Genomic DNA, 24204 nt, shown 5'->3' on the forward strand with positions numbered 1-24204 from the left:
TACTATTAATCATTTTCACTTGTGTTTATTGACTGAAAGTAATCAAAAAGCAATTTACATTTAGTGAAAGTAAATTTCCTCAAGTGATCTCCCTGGTAGCATGTTTACTCATTACTTGAGTAATGGAGATAAGGACTACTTTATTGCTACAGATATTTTACTATTGGTATTTCCAACGTAAGCACAAAACAGATTATTATAAAAAGAATTCATTGATTTAGCACTTATTTTGAAACTATATAAAAATATGCAAATAAGAACCCAAGAGTGCAAACCTTTTTAGAGTTTTGAGTTTTCCTTTTCTTTAAATTCCTTTACCAATCTGTTTAGGGGAGTTCAGACCTATTCTTTCAGGCCTGATTTGAGGAATGTAAGAATTCCTAGCCTATCTCTGGGGTCAACTTATTATCCTGGGACTGTTTGACCTGTGCCCTCCTATGATTGAGCTATACCTGTCAAAAGTAAATTCAGCCCTGGCCAAGTTGCTTGGTGGGAGTGTTGTCCCATGCACGAAAAGGTTTGGGGTTCGAGTTGGGGCACCCAATTGATGCTGTTTCTCTCTCTCTAAACATCAGTTTAAAAAATACTTATCCTTGGGTGAGGATTTATTTATTTATTTAAAACACATTCTTGCCGAAACCGGTTTGGCTCAGTGGATAGAGCGTCGGCCTGCGGACTGAGAGGTCCCAGGTTCGATTCCGGTCAGGGGCATGTGCCTGGGTTGCGGGCATATCCCCAGTAGGAGATGTGCAGGAGGCAGCTGATCGATGATTCTCTCTCATCGATGTTTCTAACTCTCTATCTCTCTCCCTTCCTCTCTGTAAAAAATCAATAAAATATATTTAAAAAAATAAAACACATTCTTGCCCTAGCTGGTTTGGCTCAGTGGATAGAGCATCGGCCTGAGAACTGAAGGGTCCTGGGTTCGATTCTGGTCAAGAGCATGTACTTTGGTTTCAGGCTCGATCCACAGTAGGATCAATAAAAATATATTTAAAAAATAAATCCTATATAATAAAAGGCTAATATGCAAATAGACCAAACTGCAGAACAACCAAACGGCATAACAACTGAACAACCTGTCGCTATGACATGCGCTGACCATCAGGGGGCGCAAGCGGAACAAGGTGGGTGTTGGCAGCAGGTGGCAGACCATGGAACATGGTGGGTGTCAACTGCGGCAGGATGGTGGGAATGGCACCAGGTGTCTGACCAGTGGGTCAGACCAATCTGGGTTCAGCAACGTCAGTACTAGTGTTGCAGGCAGTTAGACAGACATGAGCAGAGCAAGGACCATGGGCCAGGTACAGAGGTCACCAGGGTGGAAAGACCCAGGTGCCTAGCAATGAACCATCACTTGTAGGGTGGGACCTCGGCCACAGGGTGACTTTTCCTCCCCCAGCACTGGTCCTGAGGTTTGGACCTTTCCTCCTTAGAGATGACATTGGGGCTGCAGTAGTATTTAAGCAAACATTCTTACCATCCAGGTGCAGATAAACAAAACCAGCCATGGCTGACCTCAGGACCAGCTGCACAGAATAATGACACCTGTGCCCTGGTGCTGGCCAAACAATCAGTGGAGACCACAACTCTGAATGGACAAACCTGGAAAGCTACTGAGTATTTCATTGAAATCTTCCCGTGGGACCTCCTCTAAAATTCTTAGGATGGACAGCCCAGTGTGCTCTTCCTCCCGGAGCACACCCATGCTTGTCCCTTCCCCAACTCCTCCTGGCCCCAGGCTCATTACCCAGGCAGTTTGGCTCTGTAAGAGAACATTTATTGGGTAAATCACAGACATAGAAGTAATTCCTAGAATAAATGGGCTTAGAAAACAAGTTATGGAGGTAAAGGAAGGGCCCTGAAAGCTTGGAGTGAGGAAGCTAATGGTAGCATGCCTGGGGCAGGGAGGGGGAGAGGGTTAGGGAAAGGCATGGGCATATTCCCAGGAGGGCAAGTGCAATGGTTCCTCTGCCTAAGGGTTTTAAGGGTGGAGATTTTAGGGGAGGTCCCAGGAGATCTTAATAGAATATTTTTGTTTGTTTTTTCTTGTTTTTGTTAGTATTAAGCAGTTTTCCAGGTGTGTCCTTTTAGGGTTGTGGTCTTCACTGACTGATTGGCGGGCACCAGGGCACTGGCTCAGTGGATAGAGCGTCAGCCCTCGGACGGAAGGGTCTGGGGTTTGATTCCAGTCAAGGGCACATACCTCAGTTGCAGGTTCCCCGGCCCTGGTCCCTGGTTGGGGTATGTGCAGGAGGCAACCAATCGATGGGTCTCTCTCACATCAATGTTTCTCTCTGTCTCTTCTCCTTTCCCCTCTCTCTAAAAAAATCAATGGAAAAATATCCTTGGCTGAGGATTAACAAAAAACCCAAACCAAAGCAGCTGGTTCTGAGATCAGCGATGGCTGGTTTAGCTTATTTCTGGAGCTAAAATACTACTGAAGCCTCAATGTCATCTCTAGGGAGGGAAGACTGGGGGGGGGGGGGGGGGAAGGGGTTGGCTAGGGGAGGAAAAGTCAGAGCCAGGTTCCACCCTCCAACTGATTGTCCATTGCGAGGCATCTCGGGCTTTCCACCCCGGGGACCTTCTGGCCTATCGTCCTTGCTCTGCTCATGTCTAACTGCCTACCAGGAAGTATACATTTTAGGCATTTCAAAATCATTACTATTAACGTAAAAAAAACACTGAAACCTGTAAAGAATTTTTGCGAGTTTATTTGAGCCAAACTGTCGACATATGCAGGGAAGCAGAACCTCAATGAATTGAGATAATGCTCTGGAGAATGGCGGGTTACATCTGTACTTATACATTGCAGTCAGGGGAGGGATGTAGGGTGGGTTACATGAAATCCATTGGTGATAGACTAGAGAGGCGGGAGAAAGCAAAGCCGGGAAACCCCTGGGATTGGATAAAAAGTAAAATGATTGCCGAAACCTGTTTGGCTCAGTGGATAGAGCGTCGGCCTGCGGACTGAAGGGTCCCGGGTTCGATTCCGGTCAAGGGCATGTACCTGGGTTGCGGGCGTATCCCCAGTAGGAGATGTGCAGGAGGCAGCTGATCGATGTTTCTCTCTCATCGATGTTTCTAACTCTCTATCTCTCTCCCTTCCTCTCTGTAAAAAATCAATAAAATATATTTAAAATGATGGACACATACTTAGGTGGGTGCAGGAACAATTAACATAACAATGAAGGAATTTGTGGTCTCTGTCCTGGAGCCCAGCACATTAGTTTGTGCCCCAAGGGGTCCAGAAAAAGGGAAGTTATAAGTTACCCAGACATTTCAAAGGTATGTTATCATAGAGGCAAAAAGACAGATAGGCTCAGTGAAGGTAAAGGTTGATCTTTTCAGTGAAGATACCGGCCTAGGATATAACTACCCACCATCACTGCTTTTAAAGTGTAATTTCAGACCATCCTTTGTGGTGACTTTAGGTATCTGAGTTTGCAAGACTGCCATGCAGGCCTTCCCTGAGCTTGTCAGGTCAGCATGTGGCCCCTTTTGTCCACATTACATTTTTGTAATAATTTGTAAAATGATAAGCCCTTTCACCAATCACAATTATTCCACTGATTCTTCCAATTGTTATTTGTTTTTACATAATTTAACAATATAATTGCTCTACTCTAAATATTATTTCAAATATGCCTTTCCACTTAATCTGGAAATTTTATACAGTACTTCTCAATTGTATTGCCTGCATATTATTTTGCTAGGCAGCTGTGCCTGCTTAGTCTTTTCATTTTTGTATAATTATTTTTTTCCATGTCTTTTTGTTATAAAGATACTAAAACCCTTTTTCCCTTGTTTTGAATGCCTCAAGGACACTAGGATAGGATTTTTTTTTTTTTTTTGAGAGGGAATGTAAACATTTTTTCCTATTATTTCAGATTACTATATTGCTATCTCTAAAACCAATAGATAGTGCCCCCAAAGGAGACCATCTCTGTCTCTGCAACCTCATTAACTCTGGGTTTTTAGACTTTCAAGTTTCTGAATTAAGTAGGTGTGAAATAGTACCTTCTGGCTGCTTTAATTTTCCAGATGTTTCATCACTAGCAGGGCTGACCATGTTCATTCCAAATGCTGCGGTTCCCTTCTATTTGTTGTGTTCTCGGTGTTCCCTGACCGACTCCACACTAGGGACTTAAGAGAGATATAAATAAATACAGCACTTGCTTCCTGCTAACCTAATGTCACCCTCAGCTCAGAAGTGAGATACTTTCTAATTATAGGATGGCACCCCTACAGTAAATTGTACCTAACAAATATAGGTGCCTTTCTGTTAACTCAAGACATGCATTCGGCCTCCACTGTTCACCAGATACTGAGCTATGAACAACATAGACATGTTTCCCGCTCCCTGGCCTTAGAGTTAGTTTTAGGGCACTATATCTCAAGCATCACACACATCGATGGGGAGCCTACGGTAAAACTGCAACGCAAGCCCGTTCTGTGTCTCCACCCAGGGACTACGTTCATCCAGCCACCGTCCACCTGAATGCGGGCATGCACCCTCCCCTTGGCTGCCCTTCACACCCCGCGGCTGGAAAGCTCGCTCGCTCTAGTTTCCGGCTGGGCTACAAACCCGAAATTCATTAAATCTCTGCAACCAGCGCGGCGGGGGCAGTCCGGCCGGGAGCGGCGCGGGAGCGCGGAGCAGCCTCGGGCGGCCCCTGCCCCTTCGGGCGCGGCCCCGACCCCGCCCTGGGCTTGAGGCCCCGCGCCCGCCGGCCCGTCCGCTTTTCTCCCTCCGGTCACGCCCTCAGCCCCCGCCCCGGACCCCCTGGCGGGCAGCCCGCTCCCGCCACCGGTCGAGGCCTCTCCCTGGAGGACGTGCCCTTCACCGCGCCGGGCCGGCCCCGCACCCAGGCCCCGCTCCGCGGACCCCGCCGCCCTCCGCTCCTCGGCGTCTCCTCGCTCCCCGCAGGCGCCTGCGCGGGCTCCGCTCAGCTCCCCGCCCCGTCGCCCGGACCCTCTCGGGACCACCCTTTCCCCGACGCCGGGGGAAAGAGCGCACGCTCCTTACCGTCCCGGGTGCGAGGGGCGGGGCGCGTCGTCGGAGCCCGTTTACGACAACGTGCGGCTGCGCGGCTTGGCTGACGGCAGCGCCGCGCCGCTCTCGGGGAGGTCACTCCGGAGACGGCGTAGGTTTGGGGGTGTTGGGGTCGGTGGCACGATGTGGCGCGTCTGTGCGCGACGGGCCCGGGATGCGGCTCCCAGGGCCGGGTTCGGGGCTCGGCGGGCCGCCCTGCGGGAGGGTCCGGGGGTCCCGAGCGCAACCCCGCGGGGCGCTCCGGCCCCGGCTCGTTGCCACGGCGCGACCCCTGGATACTGCGGCGTCCGCGCCGTCTGCGGCTGGCGCCCCGGCCCGTGGGCCACGTCGCGGGGTCGCTTCCCGCTGCAGCTGTTGGGGTCGCCCGGCCGCCGCTGTTACAGTCTCCCCCCGCATCAGAAGGTGAGCCCCCGACCTGCCCTTCGCGGGACCCCGTTGTCCTTCAGGGTCGACTTCTTGGCCGCGAGTCTTCCTCGGGGGCCTCCGCGGTCCCGCACCCTCGCCCCGCACCCGCCCCGCGCCGCTCCGGGACCCCGCGGTGCGGTCACTCTGCAGCCTCCTCTCCCGACCCGTTTCATTGAGAGACGAGCGCCCGCCCGCCCCGGGGCTCCGCCTGGGTGTCTGCGCAGGTCCGGGCTCCGGCAGACCCGCGGCACCGGGAGCAGGAAGCTGGCACCGGAGGTCCTGGCGGCCGGAGCTCCCTGCACATCCCCACGCCCCAGGGCCCAGCGGGTGGCGAGACGCAAACTCTTTGCGTTACATTGAATGGCCTGAAACAGGAAACCAGATGGAGAGTGAGGCAGCTCGTTTCAATGTCAGTGTTCCTCCTTTCCCTCCTCCCCCAGGTTGCATTGCCCTCTCTTTCCCCCACCATGCAAGCAGGCACCATCGCCCGTTGGGAGAAAAAGGAAGGGGAAAAAATCAACGAGGGCGAACTCATTGCAGAGGTGAGTTGTTTTAAAATATGGAGATAAGTTAAAAGGGACCGAGTTAGCTAAACTGAGCATTAACTTTCCGGGTGGGTAGTTATTCCTTAAGAAACTGAGATGTTGGTTTCAACTTGTCAGCAGCTGGCAGAAATGAATTTTTCGCCAAGTTTTAAAAATAATTCCTTCTTTCACCTCTGTGATAGAGGTTGTATCTTCACTTCTAAACACAAGCTAATAATCTTCATAACTTGGCAGCACAGGCCTAAGCGCCTACTTTTGTGTTAAAAGGTTGAAACTGATAAAGCCACGGTGGGATTTGAGAGCATGGAGGAGTGTTACATGGCAAAGATACTTGTTGCTGAAGGCACCAGAGATGTTCCCATTGGATCAGTCATCTGTATCACAGTTGAAAAGTGAGTAGCACCCTGGTGATTTTTGGAATTTAGGTGATTAGTGGGCTGTTGTAACCCAGAATCGAGGAATAAGGAGTTAAAGGCTCCTAAGACTCCTTCTGTAGGAGCTAAATCTGCTTTATCACCCCCCCCCCTTATACTTATGCATTCTTTCTCTTCCTTAGACCTGAGGATATTGAGGCCTTTAAAAATTATACATTGGATTCGGCAGCACCCACCCCACAAGCAGCCCCAGCACCAACCCCTGCTGTCACTTCTTCGCCACCTACACCTTCTGCTCAGGCTCCTGGTAGCTCATTTCCCACTCACATGCAGGTGAGGCTCAGCCTCTGGGTGTTAACTCTAGAAAGTTTATTATCTATTCATTAGTTTTCAGAGATGGCTATCACATTCTGGAAACTGGCATTAAATATGGCCACCTCTTGTCGTGAAAGTAAATAGGAAGTTAAACGTGAAAATGGATAACTTTTAATCCTAGTTGTTATTTCCAGGTGTGTTATTCTCAGCCACAATGTAGTAGCAGGATAATGCTTGGCATTTTTCATTCACGACATTATGTTATATTTTGAGGATGATTTGTACTTAATATGTATAGATAGAGTTTTTAGTGGGCCTCAAGTGCTGTCTGTTGAATGAAAGTCCTCAATTGGTGTTTTCCTTTGCAATGTGGTGTTCTGTTTTCTAAGAGTGTGAAGTAGTCCAGTAGTATTAATAAGTGAGAGAATTAACAATAAAGAATAAGTGTAGAATGGACATATATCATAGCATTGAAACAAAGCTGAAGGCAACAGTCACAGTTGATTCTCTTAACTAAGTCAGTTTATTAGATATTAGGGTAATCCCATGTATTTTTGTGTGTTTCTGATACTAGAAATGGATAAAAACCAGCTGCCTTCTCTAAAGGGTTAAGACTAGAACTTTTCTTTCACTTAGTTATTTGTAGAAATTTCTATACAAGAATCTTTTTTGTGTGAACATAATGATCTACTCCATGATCTATTATTAACAGTCACTCATGAAGAAGTTTTGCCTGGTATTTAGTTCAATATTTTTTTCATCTTGTCCAGCAAATTCTGTCTCACTACATAACTCTGACTTCATTTCTCTCCATTTTATGTCTGGCTTTATATTCAAGGGTTAGGATTATGTCTTAATTATCCTAATTTTTTGTTGTTAATCCTCACCCGAGGACATTTTTTCATTTATTTTTATTTTTATTTTTTAAAATATATTTTATTGATTTTTTACAGAGAGGAAGGGAGAGGGATAGAGAGAAACATCGATGAGAGAGAAACATCGATCAGCTGCCTCCCGCACGCCCCCTACTGGGTATGTGCCCCGAACCAAGGTACATGCCCTTGACTGGAATCGAACCTGGGACCCTTGAGTCCGCAGGCGGACTCTCTATCCACTGAGCCAAACCAGTCAGGGCTCCATTAATTTTTAGACAGTGGAAGCAAGGGGGGAGAGATAGAGAGGGAGAGAGACATAGATGTGAGATACATTGATTGGTTGCTTCCCACATGTGCCCCAACCAGGACCGGGGATCAAGCCTACAATCGAGGTACATGCCCTTGACTAGAATCGAACCTGGGACGCTTCAGTCCACAGGCCGACGCTCTATCCACTGAGCCAAACCAGCTAGAGCTACAATTCTTGTCTTTATCTGTCTCACTTATTTAGCACAATATTCTCAAGATCTATTCATGTTGTCGCAATGGCAGTGATTCATTTTTTTCATGGCTAAGTAGTATTCCATTGTGTGTATGTGTGTGTGTTCCCCAAAAAATGTATGCACATACTTTGAATAATTTCAAAGATAGTGTTTATTAAAAATACATTTCAGCCGAAGCCGGTTTGGCTCAGTGGATAGAGCGTCGGCTTGCGGACTGAGGGGTCCCAGGTTCGATTCCGGTTAGGGGCATGTGCCTGGGTTGCGGGCACGTCCCCGGTGGGGGATGTGCAGGAGGCAGCTGATCGATGTCTCTCTCGTCGATGTTTCTGGCTCTCTATCTCTCTCCCTTCCTCTCTGTAAAAAATCAATAAAATATATTTTAAAAAAAATACATTTCATTTTCAAAATTGAACTATCAGCTGTTACAGTGTGTATACATTTTGGGGGGTATGCTGTGTATGTACCACATCTTCTTTATCTCAGCTCCACTAATGATAAGAAGTAGATGAAGATGACAAATTCTGAACAAGAAAAATATTTAAAATTTCTTTCTAATCAGAATTCTAAGTTTTGTTTTACTTTTTTCCCTGCCTTCGTGAGACATCAATTGAAATGATTTTTCTTAAAGCACTACAAAGACACCAAACAAAACCCATAATCAAGTAAGCATCTAAAGTCAGTGGACACACAAGCCATATAAATAGGCAGACAATTTTTAATTTAGATTAGCCAATCTGCTGTTTAGATTTTATTGGGGTTTAAGTGACTTGTAAAGAATAGTCTTTTTTTGTTGTTTTGTTAATCCTCCCCTGAGAATATATTTTATTTTGTTTTGTTTTCTCACCTGAGGACTGAGGATATTTTTCCCATTGATTTTCAGAGAATGGAAGGGAGTGGGGAAGAGAGAGAGACACACACATACATCAATTGGTTGCCTTCCACAGGTACCCCTACTAGGGGCAGGGATGGAACCTGCAACCTAGGTATGTGCCCTTGACTGGGGAATCAAACCTGAGACCCTCTGGTGTGCAAACTGATGCTCTAACCACTGAGCATGCTAGCCAGGACTGTTTTGTGTTTTTTATTTGTTTTTAATATATTTTTATTGATTTCAGCAAGGAAGGGAGAGGGGGAGAGAGATAGAGACATCAGTGATGAGAGAGAATCATTGATCAGCTGCCTCCTTCACACCTCAAATTGGGGATTGAGCCCACAGTCTGGGCATGTGCCCTGACCAAGAATCAAACTGTGACCTCCTGGTTCATAGGTCCATGCTCAACCACTGAGCCAAGTTGGGCGGGCTGTTTTTTTTTTTTTAAATACATTTATTGATTTCAGAGAGGAAGGGGGCGGGCTGTTTTTTTTTTTTTAAATACATTTATTGATTTCAGAGAGGAAGGGAGAGAGAGAGAGAGAAAAGCATCAATGATGAGAGAATCTTGATCAGCTGCCTCCCGTACATGTGCCATTAACTGGAATCGAACTTGGGACCCTTCAGTCCGCAGGCCAATACTCTATCCACTGAGCCAAACTGGCCAGGGCTTAATTGATTTTTAGAGAGAGCGGAGGGGGGAAGGAAAGAGAAACATTGATCAGTTGTCTTCTGTATGTACCCTGACTGGGGATCGAACCCAAAACCTTTTGGGATACAGGATGATGTTCCAACCAACTGAGTCACCTGGCCAGGGCAAGAGCAGTTTTTAGTATTAGTTGTTTTTATCTTGGAAAGATGTCTGGGAAGTTTGGGAGAAATGCAGTTTTCTCTGAATGAAAAGATAGAGGCTAATACACAGAGTACAGCAAATTTTAATGGAATAGCCTGGACCACGATCATTCTGTGAAAATGAAAAATTCTACCTTATTCTAAGTGTTAAAAAAGTTGAAAAGGGGTTCTTTGTTTAGATAATGAGGACTTAATTTTGACTCTAGAAATCTTTCCCATCTGCTCATTGCTTTTAACTTTGGAGGGTGGGTCAGAGTATTACTGATACGATAAAGCTTGAGATTTGAAGGATTATTTAACTTGCGGGACACTGTTGAGCACTAAGCTTTTGTGTTTTGGGGGTATCCAGCAGATGGGAGTCTGGATTGTCATAGTCACTATCATTATAAAACTAAGCTTGCCTGAATGCTCTTGTATCCAAGGCTTTCTAGTATTAAGCAATAATTGTTTGTTTCTATAGGTGCTTCTTCCTGCCCTCTCTCCCACCATGACCATGGGGACAGTTCAGAGATGGGAAAAAAAAGTGGGTGAGAAGCTAAGTGAAGGAGACTTATTGGCAGAGATAGAGACTGACAAGGCCACTATAGGTGAGATTTCTTCAGCTCTTAATGGTTGAGACACTGAGTTTTCCAATGAGGGAAGAGGATTGCCGTCCTATCCTATAATGAGTGAGTGATAACATGAAACATTTTAATTCTTGGGATTCATTTCCTGGAACAGGATATTTCATAACAAAAGTATCCCTAGTCAGATTTGTCAGTTTCATACTGCACTTTCATTGAATCAGGGATATGTCGACTTTGAGATTATTTTTAGGCCACAGTTTGCTTTTTAGCCTTATTTATGCTACTGAGAAGATATATCAGAACTGTGTTGTCTAAAGTGGGCAAGGGGAACATAACTTCCAAGGCAGGAAATATCAAAGAATGTAAGATGACTTTGAGGGAAAACTGAAACCAGGGTTTAGATTGTTTTCATAGTTTGAGAATGACTGATAGAATGTATAATACACCTGTTCAGATATCATATTTTCACATGTTTTTTCTATTCATTTTTATGCTCAGAGATAAACTCACATAGATAATCATATATTTGTGATAATACTTATAAATTATAGATAAATATATTTCTTTCCTTTTCAATCCCCAAAGATGCAGTGGGAGATACTGGGCATCCTCTGCAGTGGTTGTTTTCAGTTTGTGTTCCGAAATCATGAAATCATTGGTTTCAAACCCCATGATTCCTTGATGGCATTGTGGGGCAAAGGTGGACTTAACAAGCAGCACTCTACTGTGCCCTATCCCCCTTTCTCACTTCTACCAGGGCAACTCCTTATCTTTTGCATATTGTGTTTCCCCCCATAGATTTTATTAGAAGAATGAATTGTTTGTGAAAAAGAGAGAAACAAACAAAAAACATTGGTAGCAATAGATCTGCTTTGAATGCCAGTGTTGCTGTAGAGGCTGGTATTCTAGAGACTAATCACTAGAGAAATATAATCTTGGTTAACTCTTTTTTTTAAATATATTTTCATTGATTTCAGAGAGGGAGGGAGAGGAGAGAGAGATAGAAACATCAATGATGAGAGAGAATCATGCCTCCTGCATGCCCCGAAGTGGGGATCCAGCGCAACCCAGGCATGTGCCCTTAACCGAAATCGAACCTGGGACCCTTCAGTCCACAGGCTGATGCTTTATCCACTGAGCCAAACGGCTAGGGCAACCTTGGTTAACTCTTTAAACTCTCTTGTGGTCTTGGAGTCCTTTATTTTCTTTTTATAAGGAAAGCAGCAGCTGAATAAAATGTAAGTTGCTGACACCATAGAAAACCTAGTAATACTGTATTTCTTAACATTTGGTAATACCAAATATAGCCGCTTTGAAAAACTCCAAAGATGCTTTTAGTAGCTGCCTTTGTTTAAGATCCATTTGGTTCTGATCTATACCAGTACGCTAATGCCATCTTAGAGTCTGTGGGTCTGCAGGGCCTGCCCTCGGAGATGTTTTTAGGAAAATGTTTAGAACTAACTACTGTCTATAATCTCTCATAGTTATTTAATAGATACTTATTTAGTGTTTACTTTGTACCAGGTACTGTTTCTAAGTACTTGAAAAATACGAATTCATTTAATTTTCATAATATCCTGTGAAGTAGATAATATTATCCCCATTTTTCAGGTAAAGAAACTGAAACACAAAATTTAAATAGCTTGCAAAGGCTTAATATAGCTTGAAGGAGAAGAACCTTTTACTTAAAACTGTATCATGAATTTGGAGGAGTAGTAGAATCCTTTAAGTTCCATAATAGTATTTCTTTCTGTTTAAGGTTTTGAAGTACAAGAAGAAGGTTACCTGGCAAAAATTTTGGTCCCAGAAGGCACAAGAGATGTCCCTTTAGGAACACCACTCTGTATCATTGTAGAAAAAGAGGCAGATATACCAGCATTTGCTGACTATAGGCCAACTGGAGTAACTGATTTAAAGCCACAAGCACCACCACCTACCCCTCTCCCGGTAGGTATGCTTCCAGAATGGAGGGAACACTCATTTATCCCTTCCTAAATTTAGGGATTAGATTAGATGATATTCTAGGTTCCTTCTGGCTCTAAGAGTTTATGAATGAGAAAGGAGATGGCTAACATTTGTGGAGACCTACAAGGGGTGTGGCACTGTACCACTCACCTAATGGCCAATAATTTGATCCGTGTAGCTTTCCTTTTTTTCATGCTGTCTTGAGTCATGCTGAGAACAAAGCTGAGGTGACAGGTTCCTTTTCTGCTTTAGATGTTTATGCATATGGAAGGTAATGCTTTGTTCCCCATTTTCTATAGGATTTACTATGTAATCTTTGTCACTGTCAACCCTCTTGGTGGTCGCATGTTATAGTGGGTCAGGCTTATCTTTATAATACATTGGAACCTTGACATAACATGACTTGTTTTGCATAAAACTTAGTCTGACACTATATACTCTACACGGTATGCTATATACCTGTAACATGAGCTTGTATGAACTCCAAGCATTGATAACAGTGTCGGAAGGCTTCTGCAGATGCCAGAATCATGATGGTGTAGACTAGGTACACATTTCTGTCAAAGAAAATTTGATTTCTGACTGCCATACATTCATGGGGAGCTGGCAAGTAGTAGCTTCGTTTGACTTCTTAAGGTACTTTCAACATGAGACCTTCCAGCATAATTTATTGTTTTGAAATTAGGTTTAATAAAAACGAAAATCATGTTGGTGATGTAAGAAAATGAAAATAAAGAAGTGGCAAGAGAGTAAAGTGAAGAAAATCTATAAGGATTAATATACTGGTCAGCGGTATTAAATTCCATGCCTCTATGTTATCATGGAGTAAGATGACTTTGTTCTGTCTTTGACATAAAGTATTGCTATTATTCATATGGCTATATTATGTTGATTAAGTAGGGAAACTGTTATGATCTTTGGAGGGAAAATGAAAGTTATTCAATTAAAATATCTTTGACTTAAAAATGTAAGCTGTTGATCTTTCAGACCAATCTTTGCAGTGGTGAATTAACAATTTGTAACTTTTTTAAAAAGGCGACCCCTGTTCCTCCAACTCCCCAACCTGTAGCCTCTACACCATCAGCCACCCGCCCGGCTACTCCTGCTGGACCAAAGGGACGGTTGTTTGTTAGCCCTCTTGCAAAGAAATTGGCAGCAGAGAAGGGGATTGACCTTACACAAGTAAAAGGTAAGTCTGTTTGTATGGAATGGAGTTGTAAAGCTAAAATTTGGTTGCGTTTCTTAAGACCAGCAAATACAACTATATATAGTCATTTTTTCTGGGATGGTGGGGAGAAAGATGAGGGATGGAAATAACTCCTTTCTTGGTACCACAGATTTGGGAAATTTCATTGTGCTTTATTTAGTCTAAGATCTACCTATATAATTTAGATAGCTTTTTCCTTTATCTAATCATGGGAACTGCTTAATTGTTGGCAAAAATTATAATGTGTTTATTCAGCAAAGTTGGTTAATAGGACTTGATTTTATAGTAAGAAATCTATTAGTTCTAGGCTGACTGAATGTAGCAATACACAATCACAACATGATGTTTGGTGATTAGAAATGACTTAAAAACAAGTAAAGCTCCCAGAGGGCAAAAGAAAATGTTTTCCTTTTTCTCCCCAAAGAAAAAGTATAGCTTAGCATGGGGTCTTGAATCACTCCATCTAGGATTTAATTCTGGCTTTGTCATTTTCTGTGTAATATGTTCTTTGGTGAATTACTTAAAGTGTATATGTCTTTATAGGAATTACTTACTTCATCTGTTTTTACATCTGTAAAACTGAGATAATTGTATGCGTTAAAACAGGTGAAGTGCTTAGAATAGTATCTAGAATATATAAGTACTCAAAACATACTTGTTTTCTTCATATTGTTATTATTGCCTGGCATTTAAATAAATGTTTTAAAACTAAAACTAAGCTAAAGTTTAATGTAAGGCATTAAGATTCTTATTGAGATAAGGGGAGAAATTACTATTTGTGGAACCTGGTTTGATGGCTAGTACTGTGTACTAGTCATGTAGTACTACATTTAATTTGCGTAACACTTTTTGAAGTAAGAATTATCATTCCCTATTTTTTTGGATAAGAAATAGACTCTTAAGGGAGCTCCCTTTCTGTGAAGTAGTAAAGTTACAATTTGAATCTAGATTTGTTTAATTCTAAAGCCTGTATTCCCACTACCCTTGTTCTGCCTTCTGTTTTGATGTTCTGCCTTCCTTAATTGAGAAAATAATAACTGGTTATTTTCCCAGTTGTCCAGCTATGGGCACTCAGTGCTGGTTATCTTTGCATTTAGTTGTTTTGTGGTCAGAAGACAAGCCAATCTCCAAAGATAAAAGAATAAGATACTGTAAATTTTTGGACCTAAGAGGATTCTTGTAATATTGTAAGACCTGTTTTCCCATGTTTATGTATATAACTAGAATATTGTCATTCTTTATATGTTATTAGAACCAGGGAAAACAATATAAGTTGGAATAAATTTTAAGGGGAGGAAGGACTGGGTTAATAAGTATTTCTGAAGAATTTAAACAAGTAAGATGATTCATTTATTATTTAAACAAATACTCGTTGAGTATTGTTTATACATCCAACATTTGCTCATAAGACAGACAAGTTTCCATGTCAGATGGTTATATTACCAACAATAAATAATTAAATGAACAGAAAGGGAATATGGCATAGTAGTTAAGCGTGTAGATTCTGGAGCTGGAATGCTTCGGTTTGAACCCCAACTCTGCCATACATTATCTGTATGACCTTTTGTGTCTTAGTTTCTTCATTTGTATCTGAAAAGAATTCCTTATAGGTTGTAAGGATTAAATAAGTTAATAAACACTATCTGCACATAGAAAGCATTTATAGGTATTAGCTATAATAACAATAACATTATTTAATAAGATGATTTACATGCTGACAAAGAAACCAGATGATATATGAGTGAGTAACAGAGTCAATAAATGTGCAGTTATGACTGCTTTTAGACAGGGTGGTTGGGGAAGATCTTTCTAATGTGACATTTGATCTGACCTGGAAGACGAGTCAGCTATGAGCCAACTATGTGGAAAACTGGGGAAGAAGCATTTTGGGCAAAGAGATCAGTAGTACACAGTTTGAAAGTGGAAAACAGCGTAGCATATTTGAAAACCTAAAAGTGGCCTGTGTTAATGGAGCATAATGAGCAAAGAAAGGGTCTAATGATAGATGAGGTTGAAAGAAATATGGGTGAGACCATAAAGGACTTTATAGCTTACTAGAGGCCTGGTGCATGAAATCCATGCATGGAGGAGGGGGGTGTCCCCTCAGCCCAGACTGCATCCTCTCCAATCTGGGACCCTTCTGACATCCCTCTCACAATCCGGGACTGCTTGCCCCTAACTGCCCCCCACCCCCTCCCACCAGCATGATCACCCCTAACTGCCTCTGCCTGCCGGCCTGATCGCCCCTTACTGCCCCCCTGCTGGCCTGGTCGCCCTTACTGCACATCCCCCTCCCCCCCCCTCCCCCCCGTGCCCTGGTTGCCCCTAACTACCCCCCACCCCCACTGGCCCGGTCACCCCTTACTGCTCCCCCCACTGGCCTGGTTGCCCCCAACAGACCCCTTGCCGGCCTGGTTGCCCTCACTGTCCCCCTTGCCAGCCTAGTAGCCCCAAATTGCGCCCCCGCCCCCTGCCGGCCTGGTTGCCCCTAACTGCCCCCCCCCACCCCCACACACACTGGCCTTGTTGCCCCATGCAGCCTGTTGTTCGGTCGTTAGTGTTAACTGTGACAGTGTCCCGGACAATTTGCATATTCCTCTTATTAGTATAGATGGTAGAATTTAAATTTTATTTAAAGTACAGTAGGAAGTCACTGAAAGATTAAAACAAAGAACTTACATTTTTAAAGGATCATTTTGGCCTCTTTAAAAATGGATTAAATGAAAGCCAAGACATCTGTTAAGATGTTGTTTCTGGAACTGATGGTGGTGGCTTAGCCCAGGGCTGGGGAACAGGCCCACAAAATCACTTGGTCTGGCCCTGTCAAGGCATTCTGGGTGAGTTAATTAAATGTTTGACCAAATACAGCAGGCTAATTTTTAAGTTGATTATTTTGTGTGGCCCTCGAATGATGTTATAAATATTAAAATGACCCTTGCCAGAAATAAGTTTCCCCACCCCTGGATTAGACTATGGTGGTGATAGTGGAAGAGGAAAGAAATGGACAGCTTCAAGATACATTTTTTTGACATAGAATGAACAGAACTTAGTCAAGGATTGGGTACGGGGACTCGACAGCAGTCATTTCAAAAGAAATGTATGGTGGAAGCCAGTTTGGATAGGTTGAAACTATCTCTTATATTTTGGGAAAGTAAGAGGTGTTGGGATTGGCCTTTGACAGGAATTAGGACATTTTGTTTTTATAGGAGAGAAGAGAATATGGGGTGGGATTTTAGGTTTGGTAGTGGAGGATGGGTAGAATACCTCTCTGGTTGCTGCTATTTGAAGTGAGGATATCAGCTGGAGAATGAGTGTGGCTAGGTTTGAGGTTAGGTTGTGAGTGTTCTCAGAGATTGGGAAAGTGAGTTCAAGGAAAACATAATTTCAGCAACATTAACACTAGATTGCCCAAGGAAGTCATTTTGACTGCTTTTTAATTTCAATTAGAAAAACAATTATGTATATAAGGACACAATGTCTTAGAATTTTGTGACTTTGTACAACATATAAATGCGTTTATTAATAATTGTAGTTACCTCCTTCATTTCCGGTATATATATATATGTGTTATACCTATATTGCCCAAAAGCAGTCATTTTGACTACTTGGGAAATTTTAACTCTTATTATTGAATTGAGTAAATTTCTTATATGACCAGTTCGGCTCTGTATTGAAATAACAGTTTTCATTTTTTTTCGATTACCGTCACATGATAACATACAAGTACATGATAAATTGTCAATACTTGATAAGTTGCAGTTGCTCAATAAGCTAAACTAGTACTTGTTATTCGAATCTTTATGCAGTGATACTTGTTCTAATAAGTTGTTTATTTTATTTCTTTTGTGCCCTAAATTCATGAAAGAAATGTCGAATAGAAGTGAGTTATTGGAAAAGCTAAGGAACATAAGTGAAGAGTGCACCGATATTATTCTTTCACAATGCAGTCATTTTGACTGCTTTTGGGCAATATAGGTATATACTAAATTTCAGTCTTTCTAGTGTTATGCAACTCTGGTGCTGGCACTGTGAAGGCTGACATTTTGGAGTTTGATCAGGAAGTGATTATAACAATGATCCATAGGGTGTAAAATGGGTAAGGAGGAACTGAAGACAAAAGGAAATAATGGATGATGAGAACAGAGGAGTCAGTGGAATGAAGGGCTTGATGAGGTCAAATAAATTTTACAGGGGGTGGGGGGGAGGTTTAGAATAAGTGAGCTGAGAGGATCATTGATTGTGTGGTGTTTTCTGACATCAAATGTATTTTTTCCACACTGACAATCAGTTCTACAACACCAACTGGGTATCCAATAATTCAATCCTATCATGACACTAACTATCCAGAGTGAGCGTCAGACTCCACAGGATTAAGGGCTCAGTCCCATGAGACTCTCCTACTTCAGATACCAGTTGCAAGTCCTAGGACCACCAGACTCCTGACCTATTGGCTGTAAATCAGGAGTTCTTAACACCCCTCTCCCCCTGGTGCAGTAATGTACTAGAATGATTCACAGAACTCAGGAAAGCACTTTACTTACTATTACATTTTATTGTAAAGGATACAACTCAGAAACAGTCAAATAGAAGAAGTACATAGGACAAGGCGTGGGGTGGGGTGGGGATGGGATGGGTTGCAGAGCTTCCATGCCCTCTCTGGGAGCACCACTCTCCCAGCAGAGTGATGTGTTCACCAACCTAGAAACTCACCAAATCTCATTATTCAAGAATATTGTTTTAATTTTTATTGGAGAGAGAGACACATCGATTTGTTGTTCCACCTATTTTTTGCATTCTTTGGTTGCTTCTTATATGTGCCTGACTGAGGATCAAACCTGAAACCTTGGCCTATGGGACAATGTTCTAACCAACTGAGGTACCCAGCCAGGGCTCGGGAGTCTTAGTGGTTAATTAAGTCATTAGCCATTGGTTGTTGGGCTCAATCTCTCTGGAAGGACAGATTACTTAGCAAATTTGACCAAAATGTAATCATTTGGGGAGAAACTTTTAAATCCTAAACCCTTATGTTCAAAGTTTGATTTGTCACAAAGCTAGCCATATTGTTTTATATTTTTTTGATGCAAAGCACTTTCACATCACTATCCCACTTGAAAAAAATTTTTTTTTTTTCAATTGCTGTTGACATACAATATTGTATTAGTTTTTGGTGTTCAACATAGTGGTTAGACATTTATATACCTTACAAAGTGGTTACCCTGATAAGTCTAGTACCCATCTGACATCATACATAGTTATTACATTATTATTGACTGTATTCCCTATGCTGTACTTTACATAACCTGAAATTTTGTCACTATCCCATTTTATCCTGTGAGCAGGAACTGGTATTATAGTCTCTCTCCTACAGATGAGACTGAAGTGACTATAGCTATTTGTTTAGTTTATATTTGACAACAACCGTACATTCTTGTCCTAGTCTAGTTTTCTTCCCTTTACCAGTATTGCTTTATGATGGCCTGTTGTGCCTTCCCGGGGAGATAGGCAAATAGTTAGGTGGCTGAAGGTTAGCATAGGCGAGGCAGTGCTACAGCTTTCCTTCTTTTGAGGGGTTGCAGTGTCCGATCGGCCTTGGTTGTAAGGGGCGGTTATGGTTTCTTCTGTCTTTAAAAGGAGGGGAATCTAATAGGGGTACTGCTACCTCTGTTCTAGAGCGCCTGGTGAGGATAAACACAATCCTAGCCAACTCAATTTTCATAATGAAGGAAAGGAGTTGGGACGAACTTCATACAACGTGAATCCTTTTAAAAGTCTGCCTTGGGGGAAGATGAATCAATTTGACCAAATTTTTTCTAGAAGTGGGCCATTGTAAAAGGTATTTTAATAACTAAATTCTGAATCTCCTTAGAATTAAGGTTCAGGATTATTTACTACTTGGGTCTGAAGTTAAACCTAAAGAGGTTGTGGATGGGAGGCGGAAGGAAATTAAAAATAAACTCTAGTAAGAACTTTGAAGATCTTTCCTTATGTATGACATTACACCTATTTCCTTCAGAGTCTCCAACACAGGCCAGTTTAGACTTAGACCCTTGACTACTCTGGGAAAGTTGTGAAAAATGGAGACCACATAAGAAATGAATAGTTCCACAGATAAGATCATGGTTTTGGGGTAAAAATATTAACTTGCCTGATTTATCTAACACAGTTGTTACCATAACTGTTGACTCTGTACAAAGGGAGTTCTTTTCTTTTTTTTTAATTGATTTCAGAGAGAGACATCAATCATTAATTGGCTACCTCCTGCACACTCCCTATTGGGGATCTAGCCTGCAACCCAGGCATGTGCCCTGACCCAGAATCAGACTCAACGCTCAACCACTGAGCACACTACCTGGGCTCTTTATGGTCAAATGAATCTAGAACCCAAATGAGATCTATTTAATGGTTCAGAAAGAAGTTTTTTTGAGCTAACCAGGAAGAGGCACTTAAACTTCCTTTTAGAGGTATAAATTGTACTCAGCATTACCCTTATGCTGGTATTTCCCAATTTGAAAGTAAAGGAGATGAAAAAATAAAGTACAATTTAAGTAGATAAAACTTCAAGAGAGGAATACTTGCTATAGTTAAAAAGAATCACTTTTGCCCAGCAGGCATGGCTCAGTGGTTGAGCCTCGACCTATGCACCAGGAGGTCATGGTTTGACTCCTGGTCAGGGCACATGCCCAGTTGTGGGCATGATCCCCAGTGTGGGGTGTGCAGGAGGCAGCCCATCAATGATTTTCTCTCATCATTAATGTTTTTATCCCTTTCTCTCCCTTCCTTTCTGAAATCAATAAAAAATATATTTTAAAAAAGAAAAGAAACATCACGACCCCTACTGGGGATTGAGTCCGCAACCTGGGCATGTGCCCTTGACGAGAATCGAACCTGGAGTCCTTCAGTCCTTGGGCTTATGCTCTATCCACAGAGCCAAACCAGATAGGACATTATCATTGATGTTTCTATCTCTCTCCCCCTCTCCCTTCTCCTTTGAAATAAGTAAAAATATATTTAAAAAATAGTAATAAACCACTACAGATCAAGCAAGAGCACTCTGTAAATTAAAAGTAACAATCCACAAAAGCTGGTATTTCTAGGAACTTGAGAGGGCAGGGTTAAGGCTGTGATCCCTTCAGCCTTTGGTAGAGAACCTTAGGAACTTGCGCTCAGAATCACAGCGTTGGTCTCCTTGAGGAACCAACAGTAGGCTGTTGTCTGTGGGATTGATATTTATGAATCTCTTCCAGGGACGGGACCAGAAGGCAGAATCATCAAGAAGGACATCGACTCTTTTGTGCCTACTAAAGCTGCTCCTGTGAGTTACATTGGCTTTTTTTTTTCCAGTTTGTCCCCTGAAAAGTGCTTTGTCCAGTCTATTAGCCCCTTTCATACATTATATATGAATGAAATAGCTTAATCAGAACTGTGTTTTCTTTTGCCTGATGTCAGGGGTTAGTAGTATATGGATTTGAATATGATGTCATTCATCTATAAAAGCAAAGATGAGACACTAAATTGACATGCATTCCAAATTGTTTTTGTTTTGTTTTTTAATAGTGACACTACATTTTTTTTCTAGCACATCCTCTTTTTTCCATTCAGGCCCTATTTTTATTTAATTTTTAAAATATATTTTTATTGATTTCAGAGAGGAAGGGAGAGGAAGAGAGAGAGAAACATCAGTGATGAGAGAGAATCATTAATGGGCTGCCTTATGTATGACCCCTACTGGGGATTGAGCCTGCAACCCAGGCACGTGCCCTGACTGGGAATCAAACTGTACCTCCTGGTTACAGGCTCAATCCCCCAGTGTGGGGCATGCAAGAGGCAGCCAATCAATGATTCTCTCATCATTGATGTTTCTATCTCTCTTCCTCTCTGAAATCAATGAAAATGTATTTTTTAAAAATTATTTTCACATAAACTACTCATTATACATACTCTGGCTCAAAGAACAGTGATACTTAAAACATGATTACAGAATTCTAAGTATAAAAATTAAAATCAAAACTCTTAAGCATGTCCAAATTTGAATCCCTTTTGCACCTGGGATAGAAATAGCTATTTTTTTATTAGCCTTTTAATTTGTATTTTGTCATCTGTACAAGAGTCATTAGTAGTTGTTTCCATTTGCTTATGCTAAGGTTGGGCCACAGTCACTAAGAGCTTTTTTACTTTCTCATAGGCTCCAGCAGCTGCCGTGCCCCCCCCAGCTCCAGGAGTGGCACCAGTACCTACAGGTGTCTTCACAGATATCCCAGTCAGCAACATTCGTCGAGTAAGAGTATTATCATAAATCTGGAACTGAGGCGGTGGGAGCATCTTCATTGCATCCATAGTTTGAAATGGACTTTTTTTTAGTTGGCAGTCTTAGATGATTAGTTTAAGAGATGTTTGGTTTGGCCAGTTACATACTTGGGGTAAACACTGTTCTGATTAAAAATGTTAGAAGGGGCTAAGGTACGGTATAGTCCTCTGTCTTCCAATTCTAATAATGCTTTTGAGGTAAACATTACCAGGAACATTGTAATGAGGCAAACAGAATCCTGAATTAAAGTCTCACCTCAACTCAAGATAATTGACTTGTGAATCTCTTTGGTTTCAGGTTATTGCACAGCGGTTAATGCAATCCAAGCAAACCATACCTCATTATTACCTTTCTATTGATGTCAATATGGGAGAAGTTTTGCTGGTACGGAAAGAACTTAATAAGGTAAAAGGTCTGGAAATTCCAACTCTATAAACCACTGAACATTGACATTTTTGCCCATATCTTTTGTAACAGTATGCCAGTTGATGGAAAATGGGTGTCATCTTAATTTTAACTTGGAAAAACTGTCCTGGAGAAATTTCATTTTTCTAACCCTTGATTAAAGCCTGTCATTTATAGTTGACTTTGCCTTGGATCCATTTTAGCCTAGCAGAGTCACTATGATTCTATGAGACTACTGAGTCCTTTGATAGATAAGATACAGTGTGTTTACTTTGTGTTTATAGTTAAGTACCAAACACTTTACATAGTGTTTAGCATAAGGCACTTTTGGGAACGCAGCATAAGGCATAGTCCTTCTCCATGAGCTTATCTAATTAAGATCATGCATGTGAAAAAGAGAGAGGCAATTTTTTAAAATATATTTTTATTTATTTCAGAGAGGAAGAGGGAGAGAGAGATAGAAACATCTATGATGAGAGAGATTCATTGATCGTCTGCCTCCTGCAAGTCCCCCACTAGAGATTGAGCTCACAACCCAGGCCTGTGCCCTTGACCAGAATTGAACCTGGGACCTTTCAGTTCGCAGGCTCTATCCACTGAGCGGAACCGGCTAGGGCAGGAGGCAGTTTTTATTAAAGTAAAATATTCATTTGTAGATCAGTCTCTGTGGTAATGCCCCTGGCCTGCTAGATTACATTGTTAAGTGTTACCGGAGTTCTGAGAATGGGGAGACAAGTGAAAGCAGTTGGGGAATTCAGAATGGTGTAGGAAACACTTGGTTGAACTGTGGAGAATAGGAAGTGTTTGGACTGGCAAAAATGTTGAAGAAAGTTTTCCCTCTCTCCACTCCTCCTTTCCCGTTCTCCCTCCCTTCCCCCCACCCCCTTAAAATCAAAAAATTTTTTTTTTTTAGTCCTCACCTGAGCATATTTTTACATTGATTTTTTTAGAGAGAATGGGAGAGGGAAAGACGGAAACATGGATGTGAAAGAAACACATCGATTGGTTGCCTCCTGCACCAGCCCTGACCAGGGCCCAGGCCGGGGAGGAGCCTGCAACCAAGGTGTGTGCCCTTGACTGGAATTGAGTCCAGGACCCTTTAGTCCACAGGCCGACACTCTATCCACTGAGCCAAACTGGCTAGGACTTTTTTTTTTTAAGGGAAATAAGGATAGCATATGTAGGAGATAGGTTACCTTTTCTAGAGTGGATACAGTTGTTAGTTTAGGGAAATACCTTGATTTATAAGCAGAAGAAGTTGGACTTGATGAATTAAACATTAAGTAATAGTGACATGATGTTAGCAATATTTTAAGAAAAATTAATGTTAGATTTACTAGACTAGAGGTTTGTATTAAGAATGAAGTAGGCCCTGACTGGTTTGGCTCAGTGGATAGAGCATCGGCCTGCAGACTGAAGGGTCTCGGGTTCGATTCCAGCCAAGGGCATGTACCTTGGTTGTGGGCACATCCCCAGTTGGGGGTATGCAAGACGCAGCTGATCGATGTTTCTCTCTCATCGATGTTTCTAGCTCTCTATCCCTCTCCCTTCCTCTCTATAAAAAAAAAATCAGCCGAGGCCGGTTTGGCTCAGTGGATAGAGCGTTGGCCTGCGGACTGAAGGGTCCCAGGTTCGATTCCGGTCAGGGGCATGTACCTGGGTTGCGGGCATATCCCCAGTGGGAGATGTGCAGGAGGCAGCTGATCGATGTTTCTCTCTCATCGATGTTTCTAACTCTGTCTCTCTCCCTTCCTCTCTGTAGAGGATCACTAAAATATATTTTAAAAAAAAATCAATAAAGAAAAATTTTTTTTTTTTTTAAAAAGAATGAAGTAGGAGACAGGAAGATGAAAAATATTTTCAAGAATTGAAAAGTAAGAACCACACTTCTTGAGTGGCGTAGGGTCCTTATATAGGCTGTCTATAACCTCTCTGACTTGCTCTTCTACTACTTTCC

General features: G+C 42.3%; 1 protein-coding gene and 1 long non-coding RNA gene across 2 annotated transcripts in view; one reads left to right on the forward strand and one right to left on the reverse strand.

Annotated features, from left to right (window-relative positions):
* Window positions 1–1545: 1545 nt before the first annotated feature.
* LOC132240551 (uncharacterized) lies at window positions 1546–5170 on the reverse strand. The gene is made up of 3 exons (XR_009454352.1): window positions 5033–5170; window positions 4024–4149; window positions 1546–2901 (listed from the first exon to the last, which is right to left on the reverse strand). It is a non-coding gene; the product is annotated as an uncharacterized LOC132240551 (long non-coding RNA).
* Window positions 5036–24204, forward strand: part of DLAT (dihydrolipoamide S-acetyltransferase) — a 32938-nt gene continuing 13769 nt past the window's right edge. The window contains exons 1-10 of the mRNA XM_059707864.1: window positions 5036–5461; window positions 5905–6006; window positions 6277–6401; window positions 6566–6716; window positions 10260–10386; window positions 12125–12312; window positions 13366–13519; window positions 20782–20849; window positions 21720–21812; window positions 22140–22247. Coding sequence (XP_059563847.1) covers window positions 5183–5461; window positions 5905–6006; window positions 6277–6401; window positions 6566–6716; window positions 10260–10386; window positions 12125–12312; window positions 13366–13519; window positions 20782–20849; window positions 21720–21812; window positions 22140–22247 — 1395 coding nt within the window. The 5' untranslated portion in view covers window positions 5036–5182. The remainder of the gene's footprint in view (window positions 5462–5904; window positions 6007–6276; window positions 6402–6565; window positions 6717–10259; window positions 10387–12124; window positions 12313–13365; window positions 13520–20781; window positions 20850–21719; window positions 21813–22139; window positions 22248–24204) is intronic.

Source organism: Myotis daubentonii, chromosome 9 (genome assembly GCF_963259705.1).
Source record: "Myotis daubentonii chromosome 9, mMyoDau2.1, whole genome shotgun sequence".
Taxonomy (NCBI): Eukaryota; Metazoa; Chordata; class Mammalia; order Chiroptera; family Vespertilionidae; genus Myotis; species Myotis daubentonii.